General features: G+C 44.5%; 1 protein-coding gene across 4 annotated transcripts in view; it reads right to left on the bottom strand.

Moving 5' to 3' along the window:
• KRAS (KRAS proto-oncogene, GTPase) overlaps positions 1-20,603 on the bottom strand; it is a 325,522-nt gene that overhangs the window by 186,476 nt on the left and 118,443 nt on the right. For all 4 annotated transcript variants that reach the window (XM_029600139.1, XM_029600136.1, XM_029600138.1 and 1 more), the window contains exon 4: positions 2,230-2,389. In XM_029600139.1, coding sequence (XP_029455999.1) covers positions 2,230-2,389 — 160 coding nt within the window. The remainder of the gene's footprint in view (positions 1-2,229; positions 2,390-20,603) is intronic.

Raw genomic sequence — 20,603 nt, 5'->3', positions numbered from 1 at the left:
TCCTTAAATTTTTTCAAACACAATAAGGTATGATTTATTGCTGAAATCTTTGCTTATAAAATACAGAATATTTATTTGTGCTGAAAGGCTAAGGATTTACCTCGCTCCTAAACAGAATGCACATGCTTGAGAAGAAAAAGAAGACTGGACTAATCTAGTCTCCATATATGGGATACACAAACCTTTTGCAGGATTTTGATAAACTGTAGTTTATGCTATAGCAGCTCTTACCCTATTTTTTAGCAGTATTTTTGCTGTACAGTTAACACTTGTGCCACCCTAGGCACGATATCTAATTTTGAAAGATATTTTCAGAGCAAAAAGCATATGTCATGTCCTAAACCCTTATGGAAATGTGTTGGATTGAAGGATAAAATGAAAAAATATCTATTAAACCTTTTTCTCTTTGATGAAAACATAACACTATTCTTCAAAGACAGATTATCAACTTGATTGATCCTACCCTAGTATTCATATAGTTTATAGTTTATTTGGCTTAGACATTGCATTTTAGAATCTGTATTGATACTTGGAATAGCTCTTTAAAGTCTCCCAGGAGAATGTACAAATCATACCCCAAAGCAAGCCAGAAGCAATCAAAATCACCACCGACTGATTTTTATACAAAGAAAGATATAGTTTAACAGAAGTGAAAAAGATGATTTAAGACAAGTAAATCTTGTACAAACAGGTATCAAATTCAGAAATCAAGTAGATATATTATGATTTGAAATAATCATAGTAGACATTTAATATAAAAATTCTAACGTACTGATGAAATCCTTAAATACCATATTAGTAATTAAACATACACACATTTCATCACAAATGAAGAGTAAAGACTTAAGGATAAATACTTATCCACTTCTATTTCAGAAGTCTTCAAACTCACATTCTTTCACAGAAATTTTTTTTTATTGCTTTAAACATTGAAAACATTTACTTTGTGATTTCTGGATTGTTTAGAATTGTTGTAGTTTTGTGTTATATAGTTTAATGTATGTGAGCAAGTCATTTTTCTTCAAAATTTCCCCTTTTTCGCCTGAAGGTCTTCAGAAATGTTGAAAATGGAAACTACCTCATTTTATTTTCCCCAATAACATGAAGTCCATGTTCAGGTTTTAATTTTTCCATTTTAAACCATTACCATTTAACCTTTTTATATGATGATGATAAACTAAGGCAGCAATTTTGAAACCCCATGGGCAGATTGCAAGTACCCACAGACCTGAATGCTAATTTTCAAAGAGAGCCTCTCCAGGAAGTTTTCCTTTGGAATTTCAGGGCCAGCACAAAAATACCCACAGCCTTTGCACCTGTTGTAATCTTGGGATTTTAACACACAGGGTTTCATTTCATTTTCTTTCTATAACCCTGCTCATTTTAGTTTCTGGGGGTAGGGCAATTATTTACCCAGGAAATTTACATTGGTAAATTTACATGGGCAAATCTTTTGAAAATTTCCCTCTAATAGGTTAACAACTGCTTGGTTAATAGCTTACATTTTAATTAACTACACTGAAGGTACAGATCACATGGTAAATCAGATCACTTTTTGGATACATTCTGCCAGTCATTTCTGCAGAGGGCCATTGAGACTGGACATACCAAAATTACTCTACTTCTGCTTTGTGAATAGTCTGCAATGTACTCAGAGGGAGATAGTTGAGTAGACAGATCATGATTATGGGATCTAGATTGTTAAAATACTTTACAATTAGCTAATTACAGCTTTTGGTATCTCTTTAGACAAGATACTATGTAAGAATTGTGTTTTGCAATATAATGGAAAGGGGCCTTCCGTTTTCTGCAATCAACCATAAATTACATGTCTGGTAGCTTAAATGCTAATACTCTTCTGTACTGTTTTTTGGTTTGTTTTTTTTGAGGGGAGGATTGATAGTCACACACCATTCTCTCATGGTCACAAGTATGCTCTTCAGTATTTTGCCTATATGTGGAAAAATATAGGAGAACAATCTGAGGACTACCTAAAGTTCTTTTATTTTCTAACAGATTTTGTGAATCATAGTCAAGTGTGGTGGCAGGGGGGGGGGAGGGACACAAAACTGGCCTCCATAAACATTATAAACCATCCTTTTATTCAGTTATGATAATTTATCAATTCCACAAATTAATTCATATTCTATGCACTCCTTAAAAATGTGGTAAATTTCGTCACCTCCCCCAAACTCTAAACGTGTTACCTTGCATTTTTTCCTTACTTACTTGTCTAGTCTTTGCTGATGTTTCAATAAAAGGAATTCCATAACTTCTTGCCAAGTCTTGAGCTTGTTTGGTATCTACTGTTCTGGATGGCAAATCACATTTGTTTCCTACTAAGACCATAGGGACATCTTCAGAATCTTTAACTCTCTTTATTTGTTCTCTATTAAAAATACAGGAAGGAAAAAGAAGGCTTATTCCAAAGGTTTAATGCGAGCAAATAATGTAAAATGTAATTTTTTAGATTATATAAACTAATCTAACAGTGGCCCTAATATAATCTTAATGCCATATAGAATCCAATGTCCCTAAACTAGGAACAATTAAGGCACTTTGTATATTTTCACATATATATTTTAGAAATAAAAAGAAATAATCAATTTATGTGTTGGTACTGACCAATACAAACTCATTTGTGCACACTACAAAAAGTACCTAAAGGCTAATTAAGTAAATTCAGTTAGACCAAATCCTGGTCTCTGAAAGCATACTGTAACTTAACAAAGCAGAGTGTTAATCTGATTTCAAATGCTGATCTTTAACGATTTGTGTAAAACAGAATTGCTTACCTGTAACAGCTCAATTTTCTTATATATCAGTTATATACTGAGTTATATACTAGAGTTCGAACACATCCATATTCCATTCACCAGACATGCAGATATTTGTTTTATAACAATGTATATAATTACAGTATAGAATAAAGTTCCCGGTATCTGCATACAAAATAAAGTTTCACATTTTTGTGATGCCTCTACTTAATTATCCTCAAAACAAAATATATATATTTCTAGCCCTCTAAAAACATTTTGTACTAATAGCATTCTCCTTAATTCCTCAAAATAGAGGGCCTCACAAACTTGGTTGAGGTTTTCTAGTAAGGATATACTATTTTGACAAAGGCCAGTTAGCAATCCCAGCCAGCAGAGTATCATGGCTAGAATTGGCCGAGCACACCGTTCTGTATCGGCCTGTATATTTGCAAATACTTTGCTACAGCTTATAAAATTGTATCCCAATTTAAAAAAAAATGCATGCCTGTCCCAACTTATTCAAAGCTTCTTTAGCAGAGATTTCAGAGATGATGCTAAGGAAAACAATGCAGTGAGAATGCATTCTATTGTCTTAGAAGTACAATTCAGGTTTACAATTCATCTGTCCAGAATTCTCTACATTACACTTCAATTACAAAATGGGCCCTTTTTGCCACCTTCAATATTCAACCACTGGCTAGTGAATTAAAAACCAAATTCTAAAGATGTTTTATAGAACTGTTCCTGTGAAAATGGTTTGAATTAATATCAAATTTACTGAATTTAATGGATTTTATTTATAACTGCTCAAAACATTGCCCTAACCTGTATGATGGCCTCCATCCACCTTATAACCACCTACAGCTGTTCCAGCTGTCATTTGAACCACACAGAGCCTCATATGGTTCAAACTGTGATATGCTGGCATATCAGGGCAGCTGGAGTCCCATGGTAGGTTACCTGCCTTTTGCAAGAATGGATATATATTACCAACAAAAGGGCAAAGTAAATTAGGACATGTTTAATGTAGTTTAGGGATAAGCTCGGCAAATTCAATTTTTATATTTAAGGACTACAGATGTGTTTTAGCAGAAATGGCTTAAATATTAACTGAATATAGTGCATTATTTTGTAAAGATACTCTAAAATGATGAGATTTGAGAGAAAAAAGTCACTTTAATGATAACACAAGCACCAACACTTAATGTTAGTGATCACAGACACCTGGCACAAGTTATCCCCATTTAAGTAGGATGAGAAATCAAAGTTTCTTACCTGTAACAGGTGTTCTCCATGGACAACACAACAAAAAGGTGATGTCATCCATCAGCATAGAGTAGGATATGTGGTCTCTATAACTCAAAAAGATCAAAAGCTAGTGTCAACTAAATGGAGAAGGTGAAGGCATTGCTTGGCTGTTTTATTCTACTGTCCACAGAGAGCTCCTGCTACAGGTAAGCAACATTGCCTTCTCCATAGATAAGCAAAAACAAGCCACACAAGTTGGGATTCCCAAGCTGGGTCTTGCTCAATCTTAAAAATCTTATTTAAATGTGATCTAAACATCGAGCAACCTTGTCAAAGGGATAGTGGGAGTTGAAACAACTATTTAAATAAATTCTGTAAAACAGCTTGGCTGAAGCTACTGTCTTACAAGAGTCTTGTTACAAACAGTAATGCTACATAAAAATCTGAATGGATGACCAGATGGCTGCTTTGCAATTATCTTGGATGGACGCTGAAGACAAATGTATCATAGAGGTTGCAGTTGCTCTATCTTAATAAGCCTTTATTTTATGCATAAGATGAATTCCTGCATTTTTTTAAACAGAGTAACACAGTGGGAAGGCCAATCTAAAAGTTTGTGTTTTTGACTGGATCTTCTGTTCTATTGCTGTCATGTGAAAAAAACAGCTGCAAATATTTTCTGATGGTTTTATTCTATTCAAATATAAAACGTGAGTTCTTCTGCAATCCAGAGCAGTGGTTCCCAACCTGAGGTCTGCGAGACCATCACAGGGGGTCGGTCCACTGGAAGGAAGACAATCAAAGAGCACCTGCTGAGAAAAAGTGCAAGCAGACATCTCCTCTAAGGAGCTATGCTCTAAGGGGCGGATTTTCAGAGCCCTGCTCGCCTAAATCTGCCCAAAACCGGGCGGATTTAGGCGAGCAGGGCCCTGCGCGCCGGTGAGCCTATTTTACATAGGCCTACCGGCGCACGCAGAGCCCCGGGACTCGCGTAAGTCCCGGGGTTCTCCGAGGGGGGCGTGTCGGGGGCGTGTCGGGAGGCGGGCCCGGTCGTTGCGGCGTTTCGGGGGCGTGTCGGCAGCGTTTTGGGGGCGGGTACGGGGGCGTGGCTACGGCCCGGGGCGGTCCGGGGGCGTGGCCGCGCCCTCCGTACCCGCCCCCAGGTCGCGACCCGGTGCGCAGGAGGCCCGCTGGCGCGCGGGGATTTACTTCTCCCTCCGGGAGGCGTAAATCCCCGGAGAAAGGTAAGGGGGGGTGTAGACAGGGCCAGGCGGGTGGGTTAGATAGAGGAAGGGAGGGGAAGATGAGGGGAGGGCGTTAGAAGATTCCCTCCAAGGCCGCTCCGATTTCGGAGCGGCCTTGGAGGGAACGGGGGTAGGCAGCGCGGCTTGGCGTGCGCCGGCTATACAGAATTCATAGCCTTGCGCGCGCCGATCCAGGATTTTAGTGGATACGCGCGGCTCCGCACGTATCTACTAAAATCCCGCGTACTTTTGTTTGCGCCTGGAGCGCCAACAAAAGTACGCCAACGCGCCTTGTTTGAAAATCTACCCCTAAGGCTTCTGCTGGCTGATTTCATCATTGCCTAATACCATGCTGCCCATGCCAAGAGGAGAGGAAGATCACAGCCTCAAGGAGAACAAACCCATTCAGAGAGGAGGTGGGGAGAAGAATGAGACCGATTCTTCCTACAAGGAACCCAAATTATCATGGCAAAGAAGCTGGGAAGAGCAATGAGGAGCCTGAACCAGCAGAGAAGGGAAACGGGAAGAATCTACTTGATCCCCATCACAAAGAGCTTGAAGTCATATGAAGAAGAGGAGAGGGAAGCACAATGCCTCCAGCATCCAAATTAGCTACTGCTTCACATGGCTGGAGGAGGAGGCAAGCAGGGTTATAACCCTGAGGAGTGTTTGTAGGTGCTACTTTATATGATTTGACTGCTTTCCTGGGCTGATACTAAGGGACAAAAGCTATACAGAGTGATTAGTATGGCTATGGGGGGGGAAGAGAAGGAAAGCAGGAGAAAGTGATCATTTGGAAATCAGCACATGGGGTGGGAGTGAGGCAGTAAAACAAACACTTAAAAGGACAGAGAAGGGACCAAGGAGAGGAAGAAGCCATGGAGAGAGACGGCAGAGCACTTGTGAAGGTGCTCTGGAACGGGGGTAGCAAGGCAGGAGGGAAGGCACTCAGGAGGAGGATATAGAAAACATGCAGGAGGGAGAGAACTGGGGGTGGCAGAAGGAAGGAGCCGTCAGTGGTCGCACAGAAGAGAAAGCATTCAAGAAGAGTTTAAGTGGGGAGGCTAGGCAGGAAAGGACCGGGAAGAAGATGCAGGGGGGACACGACAAGAGGAAAGGGACTCAGGAAGGGATCAAGGATAGGGGGAAGCAGGGCAGGAGAAAAGGCATTCAGAAAGGGGCCACAATGGGAGAGAACCAATGAAGGGGACCACAGTGGGATATGGGAAGAAGGAAGGTATTTTGAATGAGGTAATGGGGGAAGGGCAGGAAAGAGAAATTACCACCAGGGATCACAAGGAGGTGGGGATGGATGACTGCCAGGGGTCAAGGAAGGGAAAGGAAAGGACACACTTTCACCAGAGATGATTTTGAAATCTCTATATGTAAAGTCTGCAGGTTTTAAAGTACCTGAGTGCCACCAGCCATGAAATACTTAAAGGGATACCCTATGGGGGAGACTGGTGGGAGGAATTGGGGTGGAGGGATTGGTGAGGATGAATTGGGAAAGAGGAAGCTTGATGGGGAAAGGATGGGGGCCTCTAAAACTTTTAGATATTGAAAAGGGGTACCTGCACTCAAAAAGGTTGGGAACCCTTGATCTAGAGTATGCAGAAACTTCTCTGCTGAAGAGGAGTAAGGCCTTAGAAAAAAAAACTGGAAACTTAATTAATCGATTCAAGTGGAATTGATGAACTTTTGGAAGGGGAAAATCTGCAAGAAGGGAGTAGAGACTACTAAAGTTTAAAGTTCACTTAATTCTATGAGTTGACATAACTATAAGAAATAGTAACTTCCAAGCTAGGAATTTAAAATTCACTTGATGCCAAAGATTTGAAAGGGAATTTCATTAACAGAGAGTCTACACTGATGGAACTTTGATTGGTGTTCTTAAAGAAATATAGACCTTTGATACATTTTGCTACCATGGCATGTTGCGATATAGGGAGATCCTGTAAATAATGACTATGCTGCTAATGCACTGAGTTATACTCACTGATTTCAATCCCGTATTTGAGAGATGGAGAAAGCACACAAGGAGTAAGGCAATAAAACATGAAAGGGGCTCTTCATTCAGAAACCACTTCCAAAGGGAATATCTTTTCCATTTGAAGTTATATGATCTTCTGGTAGTTTTTTTTAGCTGCTTGAATTACTTGCCTTACTTTTGCAGAAAAAAGTAAAAGCCTGCACTACTTAACTCTCAGTACCCAAGCTGTGAGTACTAAAGATCAAAGGTAGGTTTGAAGCAGTAAATTGAATTGTGTCAAGAAATCTGGAAATATTATGAAGTAGAATGGAGGAGCCACAGTCAATCTTTCTAATTATGAGAACAAAAAAAAAATTATGTGCCAAAACAGGATTACAAGAATCATCTTTTCCCTGTCTTTTCTCAACTTGACCAGCATCTTTGTAATGAGAGGAATCTAAGAGAATGCATAATCAATTTTCTGCTCCATGGGATGGAGAACAGATTGGCCTCTTGAAGCAGTAGAGTGGTAGCCTGTGGTTGTACAAAGATTCAAAGAGGTCTATGTAAGGAGTTCCCTAATTTTAAACAACTTAACTAGTCTGCTAACATGTGTTTGCCCAGAAGGTATACTGCTGTTAAAGATATGTTTCTAGATATTGCCCAGTTCCATATTTTCAGTGCCTTGTTGCAAAGTTTCAAGGAACTTGCTTCTTCTTGCTTGTTTATATAGAACATTGCTTCTTGATTGTACCTAAATTCTATTGTCTTAGCCACGGCTTGAACACCTGAAGAGCTCTGAAAATAGCTTTATTTATTTATTTATTTATTTATTTATTTATTTAAGTTCCAAGAGACTGATATGGACATGTGCTTCTGACAGGGACCCTAAGAACAAAGCACACTGAAATGGTCTCTCCAACCTTGAGGAGAGGAGTATTTGTTGGGAATGAAATGCTAGACCATAAAGAGAATTTGATGGCTTTGCTCACCACTACAATTACTGAATTAGAGTTCTGGTGATATTTCCACTTTGTGCAATAGCAGATGCTGATTCAACCACATTTTTAGATGCCACTGAGCTTGCCTCATATATAAAATGTACAAATAGGATAACATGTATCATTGTTGCAATGTGCCCTAGAATCTTTCTGAAGAATCTGACAGTGACCAACTGGCGATTTGCAGAGAGAGTGTGAGCTAACATTTTTAAGACCTTTTCCCTTTCCACAGGAAGAAAAGCTTTTCCAATTCTGTATCTAGAAAGGCTCCTATGAATTCCAAATAAGTCGGAATTAATTGATATTTCTGGAAATTTACAACACATTCCAGATACTGCAACATTTGGAGGACAAAACTGACGCTGTACTTTGACTGCTGATATGTCGTCCTCATTATTAACCAATTGTCTAAATAGTATACTGTACTTTATGTGGACTGCTACAACTACTAAGCATTTGGTGAAAACTCTTGGAGTTGCTGCTAGACCAAATCGGGGAGGGAACCTTACAGAGAATCCAATATTTCCAGTACAACAAACCATAAGTATTTTCTGTGAGACTTGTTATTTGGTATGTGAGTGTAAGCACTTTTGAGATCTACAGTTTTCAGCTAATCTACAATCTCTAGATGGAGTAAGACACTAGTTATAGAATTTATCTTGACTTTTTCTTTTGAGATATTTGTTTAAACCTCTGAGGTCTGAGATCACGTGATGTGATGGGCCCGATAGGCTGTGCGTAGATCGAGCTCCACTCACTCACCCTGCTTAGCTTTCCTAGAGCTCTCACTCAATTCCCTTGATACCTGGGTTTACAAGCGAATGACTTTGCTTGATTTGAAGTGCCATCCCAGTCTTTATGGCATCTAGAATCGTGCGGAAAGATAGAGATAAGGTCAGAGGCACGGATTCCAAGATGGCCACTGCTCTTAATACCACCCCACCATCTCCAGAGGACTCGCTGGAGGAAAACATTTCACAGGCAGTTGTGAGTGCGCTCGATGCGAGACTTCACCAGTTTTCCAAGCAGAAGGCAGAGTTCAGATCCGCCATCGGTGAACTTGATAACAGAATAGAATGAGCTGAAGGCCAGGTGGCCCTCATAGAAGATGACATGGGAACTCTGGAGAGGAAGGTGGCTTCTCTGGAAAAAGCCGCAATTGCAAGGCATGAAAAAATTGACAACATGGAAAATTGCAATCGGCGCAATAATCTCAGATTTATTGGTTTTTCAGAGGCGATTGCAGAGCCTGACCTCGTGCGCACTTTGGAGACCTGGTTAGTTGCGAATGTTACGGCGTTAGCGGGGGCAGGGGCAGGTCTTCTTGAAAGGGCGCACTGTATGGACAGAAAGCCTAAGAGCCAAGCCAATCCGAGGCTGCGGGTGGTAATTGGTAACTACGTGAATAAAGTACTCGTTCTGAAACACTATCGGAAAAATCACAACATTATGTTTGACAATAAACGGATTCTGATTTCCCTAGACTTCTCTATTAGAGTCTCCCTACAGCGGAAGGAGTTTACCTCTGTATGTTCGGATTTGGTATCAAAGGGGATCCGATTTGCTTTAATCTATCTGGCGAAGTTGAAAATTAATCATGGGGGCACCACACACTTGTTTGATACTGCCATGGCAGAGCAGGAATTCCTGGTAACACTGGTGGCTGATGATACAGCAGTGAAAGGCTGAACATGGGCTTCCTAAGCGGTACTGTTCTAACTTACATTTCTTCTTTTTTATTTTTCTCTTAATTACTGGTCCGACTCAATACTACTGCACAGACTGTGGGGATTGGTTCAGTGTTTTGGGCAGTCTGCCTGATTGTTTTATTTTTGCTTTTTTTTTTTCTTCAGGAACCTCCCCAGATTTATGTTGCAGGACTATTCTGCCCAACAGTAGCGTGTTCATGTATGGTTTGGGGGGAACTGTTGCTTAGTGCAATGAGTATATTTTTTTTTCTTTCAAATGTTTGGGGACTCAATAACTCCTTTGAGTATTGTGACCTGTGAACTGTAATTGCGTAGTATTTCAAGTGTTTGGGGGCAAAGTTGAGACTTTATCAGATAATTCACTAATTTGCCTTACCCTAACTATAAACAGAACGCCCTTAACGCAGAATGGTCAGAGTTTCAGGTAATCTCCAGCTACCATACAAAAAATTGTAAGTAAACAAAAAGCTTCCAATTCTCCTATTAACCAATGTTCGGGTGCGCTATTCAAAAATATTATCGAAAGCTGCCCGGACTTTATTTGCTTAATTCTTAATCAGTCACTAAAATCCGGAAAATTCCCTGATATATTAAAACAAACTTCAGTGTTGCCTATATTAAAAAATAACTCTCATTCTTTTCTGGAGTTTTCTAACCTCAGACCAATTGCATCTTTGTCATCTTTAGCAAAAACGCTAGAATCTGTAGTTTTATTTCAGCTAAAAGATTACCTAAATGAACATAGTATTTTAAACCCAAATCAACACGGATTTCGTAAAGGCCATTCTACGGAAACTGTTCTTCTTTCTTCATTTGATACCTTTTTAAGAGGATCTGATTCCTACATGGACTATTTGGTGATTTGTTTAGATATCTCAGCAGCATTCAACACCCTGGACCATAAAATCTTATTATCCATTCTTCAATATATAGGAATTCATTCTACTGTACTAAACTGGTTCGAAAGTTTTCTTGCTAATCGTTCTTATCAAATAAATATAGGGCCTCATTCTTCTTATCACTATTCTCAATCAACTGGTGTACCTCAGGGCTCTTCATTATCACCCATATTATTTAACATATATTTGCTTCCGTTGTGTCATTCTCTCATCACTAAATGTTCAATATAAAATGTACACCGATGATATCCAACTTTTCGTGCCTTATAAGTCCTCTTGGTCAGAAACAATATCCATGATTCAGTTGTACATCAGTACCATCGAACAATGGATGGCCCACAATCGTCTAAAACTCAATAAAAAGAAAACAGAAATTTTGTTATTGAGTTTTATATCAAATTCCAAGAATGCTCCACCAGAGAACATTACATTGGGAAAAGACATTCATGTTACAAAAATTGCTTGGAATTTGGGAGTCTGGATTGACTCAAATCTATCACTCTCACAACATATCTCTAAGGTCGTAAAAAACTCATTTTTTAAATTGCACGTGTTAAAACGATTACGACCTTTATTGTTCCTTAGTGATTTTAGATCTGTCTTTCAAGCTTTGATTTTTTCCGGTATAGATTACTGTAATGGTCTATACTTAGGTTTGCCTGAATCGTCTATCAAGCCCCTTCAGTTAATTCAAAATTCAGCTGCTAGACTCCTTACTGCGACACCGATGAGATAACACATCTCTCCTATTCTGCAGAAACTACATTGGTTGCCGGTTAAATATCGAATAAGATATAAAATTCTTACACTTATTCACTCTCTATTAAACAATATTGATACTATCTGGCTTTGTTCTGAATTAAGATTGTATAAACCCTCAAGGGATCTTAGATCAGTAGGAAAAAATTTACTGGAAGTCCCTTCAGTAAAAAAGGCTGCTTTAAACATGACAAGACAGAGGGCGTTTTCTGTTGCCGGACCTATACTGTGGAATGCGCTACCTGATCCCTTAAGACAATTTTACAATAGGAAAGAATTTTAAAAAGCTTTAAAAACTCACTTTTTTAAAGAAGGATTCGAGAACCTAGATTTTACTTAGTCCTGCTTAATCTAGGTATGAAAGTTAGTCACGTGTTGCCATAGTTAACCAGGTTTTATTATTTGTTATTTCTATCCTTTATTTGTAAGATAGTGGTTAAAGTTATTCTATCATAATATGTTTTGTTGATATTGATCATGATGTTAATTGTACTTTTTATTCTTTTTTATTTATTTTAATTTTATCTCATTTAATTTATTTTACTTTAATTTTATTAATTTTTTTATTTTTAGAAAAATGATTGTAAACCGTTTCGGTCATTCGTGTATTGGTGAAGCGGTATATAAATGTGTTAAATAAATAAATAAATAAATAAATAAATAAATAAATAATGGGGTGAGTGGTGATGAGCACATTGGACATCGAGGTGATCCTGGTCCCGATCTCAGGGACACATTCAAATTTGGGGGTAAGGGAGAGGGATCTAAACTGCCTTACTCATGGGTTCATGTACCTGTTTACTGTGTTTCTTAGGAGCAAAGGAACAGGGGGAGGGGCCTTCCATCACATATATTCATCTTATCGCTAATTTCATTTAGGGATAATAACCAGGGGAGAATGGTCCTAAAAGGGGTGGTCCACAGATTCTATTATAAATGTCATCAGCTGGAACCAGGGTTCTGTGGCTATTTTATATTACAACATCCATGCGTCTCATGTGTTCTTATTCTGAATCAGCATGGCTCTTGACATACTGACGTGGAATATAGCTGGCTTGGGGACACCCATTAAGAGGGAAAAGGTCCTGGCTCAGTTAAATAAATTACGAGCTAAAGTGATCTTTTTACAAGAAACTCACCTTCTAGATCGTGAAGCCCTTAAATTAATAAAAAGGGGGATTACCCAGCTATTTCACACAGGTTCTTCCAAAAGTCAGGGAGTTACGATTTGTATTCATAAAGCCGCAGATTTCAAAGCCCAAAACACAATTATTGACGCCCATGGAAGGTATGTTTTAATACTGGGGAAATTGATGGGATTAGTGGTCATTCTGGCATCAGTCTATGCCCCAAACTCCTACGATCATTCCTTTTTTGTGAAATTGATGGCTCAGTCAACTAGCTTGGGAGACTACCCAATCATTTTGGGAGGCAATTTAAATTTTGTGGTTGACCCTATACTGGATAGACAACCCCCACGTGGTGGACACCAAATCAGCACAAACAAAGGTACAAATTTTTTGTGTCGCCATCTCAAACTCCAGGATCTTTGGCATACTTTGCATCCGGGGGAAACAATTTACTCATATGGCAAGAGCGCATCCCACATGCTCTAGAATAGACTATTTGTTAGTCTTCAAATTTATTTTTTCTAAATTTACTGATTCCACTATCCAAGGCCTAACTATATCAGACCATTGTCCAGTGATGGGGACCATTACTTGTGGGACTGCAGCAGGACAGTCTCAATGGAGGTTGCCCAGTTTTCTCGTGACTGACCCTGAATTCCCTGTGTATTTATGAGGTAAATGGAAGGAGTTTATGGTTTTTAACGAGCAGCATGCAGATTGGCCATCTTTACTGTGGGAAACAGCAAAAACAGTACTGAGGGGGACATTATTAGTTATGTGAGTTACAAAAAAAAAATGGATGCAGATATTATTGCCTTAGAGAAATGGATGGCTATACTCAATTGTTCAATGCTCGTGGGGAAAGACGCGAAGGCTCCCTCCTAATACAAAATAGCACAAACAGCTCTGAATACCCTCCTTCATGAGAGGGCCGCACAATCCATCAAACATCGCCAATGTTGAGATTACTTACCTGGTAATCTTGTTTTCCTTAGTGTAGACAGATGGACTCAGGACAAATGGGATAGTATCCGCGTGCTAGCAGTTGGAGACGGATCTGACGTCAGCACGGGGGCGTGTATATATCCCCACAGGAAGCGCAGCTGTTCAGTAATCTTCCTTGCAAAAGCTGTTATGGATGTGTGTACTGACGCTCAGTGAAAAGTAAAGAAAAAAGTGAAAACAGGCCTCCCCTGACCGATTGACAGTGGCTGAAGACCGCCAGCCTTCCCAACCGGAAGGCGTGGACATTGGCAGAGTGTACGCTCTTAGGAAAACAAATGTCAAAGGCTTACCTGGAATCGGTGAAAACCCATGTACACAGGCAGCTGGGCGGGATGCTGAGTCCATCTGTCTACACTAAGGAAAACAAGATTACCAGGTAAGTAATCTCAACATTTCCTGGCGTGTAGCCAGATGGACTCAGGACAAATGGGATGTACCAAAGCTTTACACCCCGCCTGGGCGGGAGGCTGCCTGAGGACCATGTAGTACCGCCCTCGCAAAAGCCGAGTCCTCCCTGGCCTGGACATCCAGACGGTAGAACCGAGAAAAGGTATGGAGGGAGGACCATGTCGCCGCTTTACAGATGTCCGCCGGTGACAGCATCCGGGATTCAGCCCAAGACGCCGCTTGGGCTCTGGTAGAATGAGCCTTAACCTGTAGAGGCGGAGCCTTCCCAGCCTCCACGTAGGCGGCTCTGACAACGTCTTTAATCCAGCGGGCAATGGTGGGCCGAGAGGCCGCTTCACCTTGCTTCTTCCCGCTGTGTAGGATGAACAGATGGTCTGTCTTCCGCAGGTCTTGAGTCATTGTCAGATACCTGGGCAGCAATCTGCCGATGTCGAGATGGCGTACTAAACGGCCTTCTTCAGATTTCTTCAAACCTACCGTGGTAGGCAAGGATATGGTTTGGTTAAGATGAAATTGTGAAACCACTTTAGGGAGAAAGGAGGGAACCGTCCGAAGATGGATAGACTCCGAAGTGATACGTAGAAAGGGATCACGGCAGGACAGTGCTTGTAGTTCAGAGATGCGGCGTGCGGAGCATACGGCCAGCAGGAATACCAACTTCAGGGTTAGAGACCGTAGAGACAAGCCCCGAAGGGGTCGGAAGGTAGATCCCGCGAGGAAATCCAGAACCAGATTAAGGTTCCATAAGGGTACAGGCCACTTTAGTGGCAGACGAATATGCTTGACGCCTTGCAGGAAACGAGAAACATCAGGGTGCTTGGCAATGGTCTTGCCACCTCTCCTGGGCCCATAGCACGATAGTGCCGCTACCTGAACCTTGATGGAGCTGAGGGAGAGACCCTTCTGAAGCCCATCCTGCAGGAAATCCAACACAATAGGAATAGTGGCGGCATGTGGACTGGTGCCAAGAGAGTCGCACCATGCTTCAAAAATTCTCCAGATCCGTACGTAGGTGAGGGATGTGGAAAACTTGCGAGCCCGGAGGAGTGTATTAATCACAGGCCCCGAGTAACCCTTTTTTCTTCAGTCGAGCCCTCTCAATGGCCAGACCGTAAGAGAGAACTGAGCCGGATCCTCATGCAGAATGGGACCTTGACGTAGAAGGTCCCGGAGAGGAGGCAGGGGGAGAGGCTCCCCTGCCAGTAGGCGTCTGAGGTCCGCGTACCAGGGTCTTCTTGGCCAGTCCGGGGCCACCAGAAGAACTAGGCCCTGGTGTGACCGAATCCTGTGGATGAGGGCACCCAGTAGAGGCCACGGGGGAAAGGCATATAGGAGAGTCCCCGGAGGCCATGGCTGGACCAGAGCATCGATGCGGTGCGAGCACGGGTCGCGTCTGTGGCTGAAGTAGCTGGGTACCTGAGCATTGGACTTGTCTGCCAGTAAATCCATGTCCGGAATCCCCCAGTGATCGACAATCATCTGGAAAGCTGTGGGGGACAGCTGCCACTCGCCTGGATTCAGGCTTTCTCTGCTGAGGAAGTCTGCTGTGGTATTGTCCTTCCCGGCAATGTGGACGGCAGAGATGTCCCGCAGATTCGCCTCTGCCCAAACCATTAGTGGGGCGATTTCTAGAGATACCTGTCGGCTTCTGGTTCCGCCCTGACGGTTGATGTAGGCCACCGTGGTGGCGTTGTCGGACATCACTCTGACAGCTCTGTGCCGCAGCCGTGGAGCGAAACGAAGGCAGGCCAGTCTGACTGCCCGGGCTTCCAGGCGATTGATGTTCCATGTGGACTCCTCCCTGTTCCAGCGCCCTTGCGCGGTGAGTTCTTCGCAATGTGCTCCCCAGCCGCTTAAGCTGGCATCCGTGGTGAGCAAGATCCACGTGGGCGCGGACATCCTCGACCCCCTGCTCAGGTGGTCGGACCGCAACCACCACCACAGCCGGGTCCGAACACGGACCGGTAGAGGGAGGTGCGTGGAATAGGCTCGGTGATGGGGGCTCCAGCGAGAGAGCAGGGAATGCTGAAGTGGTCTCATATGGGCCCGTGCCCAAGGCACCACATCCAGGGTGGATGCCATGAGACCCAGAACCTGCAGATAATCCCAAGCTAATGGCCGACTGGTTCCCAACAGATACTGGATACGCTGCCGAAGTTTCAACTGTCTCTTGGTCGTAAGACTGACTGTGTCCGCCCGAGTGTCGAACTGTACCCCCAGATACTCTATGGACTGGGAAGGCTGTAGGCAGCTCTTGCTGAGGTTGATGACCCAGCCCAAGCTTTCCAGAAGGGCGATCACCCTGTCGGTCGTCCTCAGGCTCTCCACTCGGGATTTCGCCCTGATCAACCAGTCGTCTAGGTAGGGATGGACCAAGATCCCTTCCCACCTGAGTGCCGCCGCCACAACTACGATCACCTTGGTGAATGTCCTTGGGGAGGTGGCCAACCCGAAGGGGAGAGCTCGAAACTGGAAGTGGCGGTCCAGAACCTTGAAGCGTAGGTAGCGCTGATGATCTGGATGTATCGGAATATGAAGATAGGCTTCGGACAGGTCTAATGCCGTGAGGAACTCTCCGGGCTGGACTGCGGCTTTGACGGAGCGCAGAGTTTCCATGCGAAACCGCGGTACCCGTAAGTACCGATTGAGGGATTTGAGGTCCAGAACAGGCCGAAAAGTGCCCCCTTTCTTGGGTACTATGAAAGAAATGGAATAGTGTCCAGAATTCACTTCCCAGGCAGGCACTGGGAGGATGGCGTTCAAGGTCAGGAGCCTCGTCAGGGTGGCCTCCAATGCTGCCTTCTTGAGCGGGGAACATGAAGACTCCACAAACTTGTCCGGAGGAAGATGATGAAAGTCCAGATAATACCCCTCTCGGATAACTGCGAGGACCCACTGGTCCGACGTGATCTCGACCCATCTGGGGTAGAAGAGGGTCAACCTGCCCCCTATGGCTTCGTCCCCCAGATGAATCGGCAAATTCTCATTGTGGGATGCGACCGGGACCCACGCCCGGCCCGGTCCCCCGTGTGCGCAGCCTGGACCGAAAGGACTGATTCCTGGCCGGAGGACGCGGCGTCTGATAGCGCCCTCTATATGGAACAAATCGCTGTGAACTCCTGCCCCTGGAGGGCCGTGGAACGGAGCGCGGTCCCCTCCTGGACCGGTCTTCTGGTAGGCGAGGCACAGGAGAGGCACCCCAGGTAGCGACTAGCTTATCAAGGTCACTGCCAAACAGAAACGAGCCCTGAAAAGGCAATTTGGTGAGGCGAGACTTCGAAGGTGCATCAGCGGACCATGGCTGGATCCATAGGTGTCTCCTGGCGGCCACGGAAGACGAGATCCCCTTAGCCGTGGTTCGAACCAAATCCGATGCGGCATCGGTGAGGAAGGAAAGAGCGGGCTCCATGTCAGCCGCCGGAGCGTTGTTCCGGACCTGAGACAAGCAGGCACGAGTGACCACCGTGCAACAGGCCGCAATCCTCAAAGAAAGAGCTGCCACCTCAAAATTTTGCTTCAGAATGGCGTCCATCCGCCTGTCATGGGGCTCCCTGAGGGCCGTACCCCCTTCCACAGGAATGGTAGTGCGCTTGACCACAGCGCTAATCAAGGCGTCCACCTGAGGGCAGGCCAGCAGGTCCTGGAGAGCCGGTGCCAATGGGTACATGCCTTTCAGGGCCCGGCCCCCTTGAAATGAGGCCGCCGGTGCTGCCCATTCCAAATCAATGAGTTGCTGAGCCGCCTGCAAGAAAGGAAAATGGCGGGCTGTAGGACGAAGACCTTCCAGCAGGGGGTTCTGCGCAGAAGGAATCGAAGCACTGGGACCAGTGATATCCAACTCCGCCAGACACTGAGACACGAGGTCCGAGAGGTCCTCCTTAGGGAAAAAGCGCCGCATAGTCCTATATGGCGCAATCCCCGGGGGGAGGTCCCCTTCGTCCGGCGAAACCTCCTGGTCCGACTGATCGGGACTGTCCAGTGGCGGGAGGTCCCGCTCCCGAGAAGGCTGCGAGGGCCCAGGAACAGGATCCCTAGGGGCTGCCATCATGGCGGCAGCCGCAGCATGCGCCGTAGACGCCGCCACCGCAGGAACCGCAGCAACCGCCGGAAGAACAGGCGCAGCAGGGACCATAGGGCCTGGACGCGAAGTCGTCTGCATCTGGACAAAGGCATGAATTCCCTGAAAAAGATCCACCCAGGAAATGGAAGCAGCCTCAAAACGCCGGGGTACAAGCTCCCCCGGGATTCCTGAGCGGTCGAGACTGCCTCCCAAATCCGGTGTAGCCGCAGGTGAACTGTCAAAAAACTGCGGCTGAGATTGGTCCTGGCCGGAGGGTCCCCCAGCCGCCGCACATTGGGTACATAGGGAGTCGGGGTCAGTACTGCGCGTGGCACGAAGGTGGCATGCAGAGCAGAGGCCTAGAGCTGAAACGTCTAGGGCAAGCGGCGGCGCCGCTGCGGCCGCGGCCGCGAGCTGATCCATGAGCAAAATATAGCAAGCGTGCTCTTCTTATGCGGCAGCAATAGGCGCGGGATAGAACAGGCGCACAATAGCAATAGTATGCGGCAGCAATAGGCGCTGAATAGAACAGGCGCACAATAACAATAGTAAGCGGCAGCAATAGACGCTGAATAGAGCAAGCGCACAATAACAATAGTAAGCGGCAGCAATAGGCGCTGAATAGAACAGGCGCACAAGAACAATAGTAAGCGGCAGCAATAGGCGCTGAATAGAGCAAGCGCACAATAGCAAAGGCAAGCGGCAGCAAATAGGCGCTGAGCAAAACAAGCGCACAATAGCAATAGTAAGCGGCAGCAATAGGCGCTGAGTACAAACAGGCGCACAATAGCCAGAGTATGCGGCAGCAATAGGCGCTGAAAATAACAGGCGCACAATAGCAACAGGCTGTGGCAGCAAGAGGCGATGAGTAGAACAGGCGCACAAGAGCAACAGTGTGCGGCAGCAATAGGCGCCGAGCAGAATAGGTGCACAATACTAAGCAGGTAGCAATATACACCCAATGGCAGTCAATAGACATACAGCAGCAATATGCGGCACATACTCACAGTGGCAGCCAATAAGCAAGAACAAGGAGGAAAGAAAGCCGCGCCCATTACAGGCGCGGAATACCTGAGTAAGGCTACAAACGGCGTCCTCCACGGCTTGCCATGCCGCCGGTCCTCTAGATAGCGGAGATCTGGGTGAAGAGACGTACGCCGTACCAAATCTTCAGCGCTGCCGGGCAGGATCACAGGCGGTCTCCGGCTGCGAGGGGAAAGGGCCGATACCTTTCACCGCCGTGGTTGAGGCACTGCACCCGCTACCTCATCCACGCCGGGAGCGAGGGCCTCGGCGGGACCGAGGACTTCCACCTCCGGGGGATCATGGCAGTCACCCCGGGAAACTCAACTGGGGGGCACGGCCAGAACGGCCCCTGAGGAGCGCGGGGCTCAAAAAGGTGTTGAAGAAAGGTAAAGTAGAATCTAGAAGAGAAGAAAACAAAAATGAAAGTAGTCTTGAAAAGCACGCTGAACCAGCGTGCAGGCACTCCAAACTGCTTTGGAGACGGAAATTACTGAACAGCTGCGCTTCCTGTGGGGATATATACATGCCCCCGTGCTGACGTCAGATCCGTCTCCAACTGCTAGCACGCGGATACTATCCCATTTGTCCTGAGTCCATCTGGCTACACGCCAGGAAATTTAAATTCTTCCAGTGTGGAAATAAAGCTGGTAAACTCTTGGCCATGCTTTTAAAGAAGCAGGAGGTTTCTAAATTTATTCCTACATTGCAAAATTCCCAGGGGCAATTGAGATCTGATTCAAAAGATATCGCCCAACGTTTTTTGGAATATTATCATCAGCTTTATTCTGCTGAACCCATAGACGATGAGATGATAAATATCTTTTTGCAAGATGTCCCCCTACCAGCTCTCACACCAGGTATGCGGGAGTCCCTAACCGAGAGATACAGCCAGAGGAAGTTCTGAATGCTGTCAAATCCCTCGCTGACAACAAAGCACCTGGGTCCTGATGGCCCTATGGTAATTTTTTATAAATCTTTAGGTTCAGTGCTAGCCCCTGTACTATGTTCCCTTTTTGAATCTATAGCCGAGGAAGGGAGCATGCCTTCAACGATGTGGGCTGCTACGTTAGTAGTTTTACCTAAACCAGGACGGGTCCCTACACTTTCCTCTTCCTATAGGCCAATTTCCCTACTAAATTTAGATATTAAAATATATGCAAAAATTTTAGCTTCCAGGCTAAAATCCCTTATGCCTTATTTGGTAATGATGGCTGTGGAAATGTGTCACTTCTTTGATTTACCTCAACCATTAATAGTTACATGTGACACAGAAAAAGCCTTTGATCGGGTGGTATGGCCCTTTTTAAAAAGAGTTTTGCACAAAATTGGATTCGAAGGGAAAATGTATCAATATATAACCATTTTGTATTCAAATCCCACAGCTAG

This window comes from Rhinatrema bivittatum, chromosome 4 (genome assembly GCF_901001135.1).
Source record: "Rhinatrema bivittatum chromosome 4, aRhiBiv1.1, whole genome shotgun sequence".
Lineage (NCBI taxonomy): Eukaryota > Metazoa > Chordata > Amphibia > Gymnophiona > Rhinatrematidae > Rhinatrema > Rhinatrema bivittatum.
The sequence above is the reverse complement of the archived record's forward strand: the minus strand, read 5'-3'. Positions and strand labels throughout refer to the sequence as shown.